This window comes from Chrysoperla carnea, chromosome 2 (assembly GCF_905475395.1).
Source record: "Chrysoperla carnea chromosome 2, inChrCarn1.1, whole genome shotgun sequence".
Lineage (NCBI taxonomy): Eukaryota > Metazoa > Arthropoda > Insecta > Neuroptera > Chrysopidae > Chrysoperla > Chrysoperla carnea.
In genome coordinates, this window is record NC_058338.1 from 46,422,681 (window position 1) to 46,430,066 (window position 7,386).

General features: G+C 28.3%; 1 protein-coding gene across 1 annotated transcript; it reads left to right on the plus strand.

Annotated features, from left to right (window-relative positions):
• Nucleotides 1-1,700: 1,700 nt before the first annotated feature.
• On the plus strand, nt 1,701-6,089 carry LOC123292728 (histone H2B-like). Its single transcript, XM_044873442.1, has 3 exons — nt 1,701-1,796; nt 3,700-3,721; nt 5,860-6,089. The coding sequence occupies exons 1-3, from the start codon at nt 1,701-1,703 to the stop codon at nt 6,087-6,089; spliced, it is 348 nt and encodes a 115-aa protein (XP_044729377.1).
• Nucleotides 6,090-7,386: the final 1,297 nt, after the last annotated feature.

Genomic DNA, 7,386 nt, shown 5'->3' on the forward strand with positions numbered 1-7,386 from the left:
TTGACTTTATCTCAGAAGTTTAATCAAATCCGTAATGAAAATAATCTATAAATCGTCGACACAAAATCAGGTCTGATCAATTTGTGACATCATATTTCCTAAACAGAGAAATGTTTGAAAGTGCATTAGTTCATGATTCATGAGAATGTTCTTAGCTACGTTTCAAGGAAATCTGCTCAGCTGTTGAAAGATCATTTTTCTAGTTCTTATTGGGAATGGAATTCTAAGTTCGAGCTTGAAACATTGTTAAGGGCACTCTCTAGGTTTAAGCAACCTTTCAAACAAATAAAAAATCACAGTCAGTTCATTCGTTTAGGAGCTACAATGGCACAAACAAGCACACAGATAGACAGACATGTTAAACTTATAACACCTCTCTTTATTAGTCAGGGATTATTAGTCATATTGATTGTCTGAGGTAATTGAGTATAATTTTATTAAAAAATCAAATCATCTTCTGAATAAATTTCTAATCTACCATAGGGTAAAAAAAACGCCTTACTTCCCGTAAAAGGATTTCCCTTACTCTATCGCCAACTGAATTAACCATACGCTGTTTTAATCCTTTTCCAGAGCCTTAATAACTGCGTGTTAGAAATTGTTTATTAATAGTGCGAAATAAATCATTTTGACGCCTCTATCCAAACTATTGGCAGCGCTACAATGACACTAATTGCACATTGAGTGAGAAGAGTTTCCTTGAAATCAATAATAGGCCAGTCGACAGGTAGTTTCGGGTTGAAATGAATCGAAATTTTTCCTGTGCCGGGTATTGATCTCAACACCGTGCTTAAAACACGCGCATTATAATCTTATCGTGTTTTTGGAGTTTTAAAAATTTATTATTAATTTATTTATTATTAATTGGGAATTTAAAGTTTTTTTCATTATGTGAGAGGTTGAATGTAGGCCATCAGAGTTGAATTCACATGTACAGCTTGAATTCTGAACTTATTATATTAGAAAAAAACTGTAGTTAGGGAAGTTTTCTTAACATGTTATAGCTAAGAAAACTGCTCCTATTGATTTTCGAAACATTTTTTCCTTGATATATTGTTACAGTTCAAATTTTGGAGTAAACTATTCGAATTTGAATCTAATTTCCCAATAAAAAAAACTTAGCTTAAATGAAAAAATTAAGAATATTAAATTAATCATTACAGAGATCTATTTCAAAATTAATTAAGTTAATTAGTAAAAAATTATGTTACAAATATTGTTCCTATTCTTTTTATAGTGCAATCGGTACGCTCTTTAATATTGCACTTTCGAGTACAATTCTGAAACTTTGCATATAGTTTTCAAAAATTGTGTGCAAATTATTGATTAAAACACAATATCCGTCATGCAAAATATGAACTCGGTACTCAATCTGAGCTGTAGTTTTGCCTGGGAGCTTCATTGATTTGTTTTTGTTACAATAGGACTACGACTACAGGCTACAATCAAGTAGGGAATGAATATCTCGAATGTTCGATTTCAAATTATTTCAATTTTTAATAAAAGTAAGTCATACGTATTCAAAACTTGGCAGTGAATCGGAAAGAGTAGGGATGGGCTATACGACTCGACATATTAAAATACACGGAAATGATATTTCGATCGTCAATAATTTGTATTTAATTACTATCGTTTGTTTGCAAGCTTTTTTGAAAAAAAGGTCCAAATAGTTGTTTCCATCGAAAAAAAATTTAATTGCAATGGATGAAATTTCATTTTATAGACCTAAGAAACTAAACGCAAAGTTTCAAAGTTTTCCTCAAAAGTATACAGCACCGACAATATTATTAATGAATGTAATTAATTGTTAAAAATTAAATAATAATTTTAAAAATTATATTTGTTCTCTTTATTCAGAAATCCTTTCATCGATTTTCTAAAGGCGTTTAATTTTTAGCTCATTTTCATTCAGAAAAATTAGCTACTGGTTGTTTTACTGACAATGGAATATGGCAAAAATTTCTTCAAATGTACTTATCTTTCAATGAAACAATAGGGAAAAGTCATTGATATATAACTGCTTATTCTTAGCTGTTTATTCTGTTCCTAAAAACAATTTCATTTTTATCAGAACCAATGAAATGAAAAGATGAGCAAGAAGAACTACTAAGTTTTTTTCAAGGCAAGGTACGATGTTCCTTAGACAGAATTTCATAAGAATTATTATTCATCGATCATCACCTCTTTTCTAGTTGTGTTCCGATAAAGGACCATAAACTCGAACTTAGAAACATAGCTAAGAATACTCTCGATTAAATTACCATTCAAACAAATCAAAATCAAAATCAGTTTATCCGTTTAGGAGGTACGATGCAACAAACATACATACAGATACACAGAAACGTTAAACTTATAGCATCGGCCCTTATTATACTCCAGGAAAATATAGGTTTTTCAGCATAAAGTTTTATCACCGGGATTATATTTATTCGGATGCAACAATCTTCAAGTATCTTGTAAACTATTAAGTTTATGTGCAGTTTTAACTATCATAAAATTTATTCGTAAGTTTTGATAAAATATCAAAAATATTTTATAAATTAAAAATATTAAAAAATATAAATATTTTTAATTTATTTTAATATTAAAAATATTTTATTTTAAATATTACTTTTATTATTATTTTTTGATATTTTTTCAGCAAAATATCTTAAGATTGCCCCTACGGATATTTTGTCCAGAGCCTTATTTAAGTAAAATTAAGTAACGAAAAAATTTAATAATAAATAAAACTGCCATAAACTTAACTTTTCATAGACCATTTACTTGCACGAAATTAAGATAATCCCAGTGAAAAAACTTCACTTGGATTTTATAATCACACAAGAGGAAGGAATCGGCTGGGCGAAAAAAGTATTTATACTCCATCACCAAATGAATTCACGTATACATTTTCATGTCCTTAATAACTGCGTATTCAAAATTCACGAGCAGTGTGATATTTTTTATTTAAATTTACGTTAACTGGTGAAAACTTGTTTATAAACAAATTCTAAACAAACCAACTCAAAATATTAAATAAAAAAACTAAATATTATGATATGTGATAAAAAGAAAATGATATTATTGATAAATGACACGAATTAAAAAAAAATGAACTATCCAGAAATTATTTGTGAAAAAGAAGCATTTATTTTTTGGCACCACTGCTATGCACATACAAACTAACTAAATAACCAGGTCAAAAAGTAAAAAGTGAAAAAGAAACATGAAATAACATTTTGGTAAAAGTTTTAATATAGGAAACACGTTTTTAATACAGATAGGTACTTTCATATCTTTTAAAAGTTCCTTCATAAAAATGAAACAGGAATCATTAAAGGCTCATTCTTGTTTTTGTCTGTCTGACTTTCCCAGTCTATTTTCTATGAATCTTCTTGCAAAAAGTTGAACTTTAAAGTTTAAACTTTAAGGAGTTTGATGACCCAATCACAGACCTATAGTTTATATAACCAATTGAGTTATGATTTAAGGAGTTAGTTGGGGGGGGGGGGGTTGTAAATTAGAAATTTATAGGATATCGAAACTGATAGGAGAATATAAGCGAGAATTGTATTGTTATATAAGGGTTAATTTTCGGACGTATTTTATTAAGGAGTGCAACACTTTTTCATAGTGTATTTTGTTGCATATCAAACAAAAGATTTCTGAGAGCAGGAATTTGTTTGTTGTTGAAGGGGTATATAAGTATTTAAAAAGAAAGTAATTAAAAAGATACATCATACATACTTTTGTATCCACCCCAAACCAATTTGGGTCAAATTTACAAAGGTTATGAGATGATTCATGGCATCTCCAGACTAATTGAAATCGTACTTGGCCAGTTTGATCGATGGCTGAATAGTTGTTTATTTTCATGCTTCAAAAACTAAATTTTTATACAAAAATTATATATCTGACTAAAATTATTTGTCAATATGCTTTAACATATTAAAGCAATGTAAAGGAGCCCACTCACAGCAAATTTTCGAAATATTAATCATTTTCTAGTAAATTTGTTATTCCGATAATTCAATGTAAGTTCATTACATATTGCTTCAATAATGTTAAAGCATTTTAGCACCCAATTTAGGGTGATTTTGAAATGATAACACTTGCTTATCTCGTAAACCATCTGATAATACGTTTCCTCGAATATAACGTAGGGTATTACTCGAGAATAACAAAATACGAGGGCGTATTTAACATTCTGTTGGTGATTGCACATTGTATATAATCACAATAAGCATAACATTCATATAACCTACTACTAAATTAAATTTTAAATCTTTTTTAAACTATCAAAAACGCGGGCATCCAATCATTCATTATAATTAATTCTATGATAATGTTTATGCACTTGTTACAAGTGCATAATTCAACCAGTATCAGTAACCAGAGTAAATCATTATTGTGGAGACACGAATCTAATTTTGTTTAAATTTAAGAAAAAATTACAACAACTTTGTCATGAAATAATTTTAAATACTTCTAATTTTTTGAACCAAGAGTATACGAATTATACATAAATAACTTACTCAATTCCGTAAAAAAATTTTATTAATATATCTATGACCTCTACATAAAAAAAATAGATGTTTTTCCGAATAAAAAATATATAAATAGGACAAGTTTAATTGAAATTTAATTAGACTGTGTGTAATGTATGCATCACTAATTAATACATAATTAATTGACGCGATCATAATAATTTATTTTTGGAAAAATGTATGTTTTAAATATATTTATCTTCCTAATGTTATTAATAATATTATTAGTGACTGGCGTTTATATTTATTTTACATGGAATTATAATTACTGGAAAAATCGAAAAATACCTTACATGAAACCTTCATCCATATTTGGTAATATTAAGGATCAAATATTTATGCAGAAATCATTTGTTGATATATTCGATGAAACTTACAAGTAAGTAAACATTATTTTTATTTTTTAACAAATTTGAATTTAAAAATAAAACACCAATTTCAACTTTTTTTATAAACAAACAATAAAAGCTATTTTTTCCAAAGTTCGCTAGTCCATTAATTTTTGACCAAAAAAAATTTTCTTATTGTTTTGTTAAATAAGCTTAGCTAAGCTTAATATTTTATATTTAATAAATATATTTTTCTAAAAATTGTAGTAAGTGTTTAATAAAGTTTTTTCTGCTTAAAAAACAATTGTTTTGAAGATATGCATTTTTTATTGAAAGCAATTTAAATAAATTAGTTTCTAGATTTACGAAATTTTTAATGAAAGAAAAAAGTAAAAATTTGCGAAAAATATAAATTGTTTCTGTTCCGTTATAAAACAAATATTTTTTTTTTTTAAATTATTTGAATAAAATTAACTTTTTTTATTACCTTTAATTTTATATTGAAAATGCAAAAGGAGATTTGGTAAAAATAATAATTTATTAATAAAGCAATTTATTAATCTAGAAATTTATATATTACTCCAAACATTAGGTAATAACTTTTTTATTTTTATTATATTTTATTTAAAGCATTTCTAGAGCATGTATTTTTCAAAACGATCAGCTCAATTTTTATGATACCCTCACAGGCATTTCAATTATAAATATTAAAATGGCACAAAAAATAAAATTTAAAATTTTGTGTTGGCCAGTCCGCTTATTAAGTCGAGGCAACACAAATCTGCGGGTTTTTGGGTCATTGCGTTGAACCTGAGATTCAAAAGTTCATTTATCAATGCAAAAACTGTATAAGAAAATACGATAATTATATTTATGCATTTTTAAAATTTTGTTTATGTAATTTATAATTAATAAATAAATTAATAATTCATCTTTAATTTATTTAATTTAACAAGTGAATTTACAAAATTAAAAACACCTCCAACAAATTTTTGGGGTACGGGATACTGGTATATCAAGCAAAGCTATGAGTATTATGAATAGTTTTGTAAATGATATTTTTGAACGTATTGCTGCTGAGGCATCACGTTTGGCTCATTATAATAAACGGTCAACAATTACAAGTAGAGAAATTCAAACTGCCGTACGATTATTATTACCTGGTGAATTAGCTAAACATGCAGTTAGTGAAGGTACTAAAGCTGTAACAAAATATACAAGTTCCAAATAATGTAACATTGTAACAGTTATAAATAAACAAGCATTATTTAAGTAATCATTGTTTTTATAGTTTATTGGCGGTCTATTGAAATGTGAAGGCAACCAGAAACTTACATGGGCTGAGTTGAGTAAGCCATAAAAAAAATTAACATTTAAAAACCGATTAAAAAAAAAAGGTCTAGTTCACCTGCACACATTTTTTCTAAACTGCCAATACGATATCTCATCAGTTAGCCAATAATTTATGCGATGGGGGGAGAGCAATGGTTCTAGCGATAAAATGTAAAAAAATCTAGGAGAGTGGAGACGTAATCGCACTATGAATACCTAACATTTAATAGCTTAAAATCCCGACGCTTGAATCTGCAGATATATATATATATACTAGCGGCCCCGACGGACGTTGTCCCGTAAAAACGTAACTCCAATTCCTATACTACGTTTAGCCTGTCCGCTAAACCCATCCCGCTAAACCCCAATTTAACTCCTATTTATTGGAGTGACTACCTTTGGCCTGACCTTTGATAGTAGAGCTCGCTGCGCTCGCATATGGCTCTAATAAATGCCTATTGACAATACCTGAATACTATTAAAAATACATAGTACACATAGTATACATAATGTGATATGATTTATATGCGCTCCCACCATTTAATGAAATTTCATTTTTTGGTACGGAGCCCTCAAAAACAGTTGTAGTGGACCGAATGGTAAATCTAAACCATTCTCCAATCCCCTTGAACTCACACAAAAAATTTCATCGAAATCGGTCGAGCCGTCTAGGAGGAGTTCAGTCACATACAGACACACACAAGAAATATATATATTAAGATATATTTTTTTTTTTTTTTTTTGTTGATAAAACTTAATTTTTATGAATAATAAAATGATAGGACAGATTACAGCGGGGTTGCCTGGAAAAATTTAGCTGTAATTACCTTTAATTAAATAGACCGTGGAACGCCTTTTGATAAATCTACCAAACTTTCCGCTATGACTTTTTTCGAAAAGGCTACATAAAAACGCAGCAGGGAATTTGTCGGACACTATGATCATCTATGGATCTTAAAGCATTGACAGCAGAACTTATTTTGAAAAGAAGAAATCGAAAAACATTTTTTCGCAGACAGGCCAATTTTATGCTTAAAATAGATGTTAAACCTTCTTTCAGAAGAAAATAAGATGGATATTTTGACTTGGCCCTTGTTTTGACAAAGCTTTTTTTTCAAAAAACGCACTGTAATATGTTCGTTATTTTGATTTAAATTGATGAAAATCATTTTCATTTTTAGTTTTTCTTCGAGCAT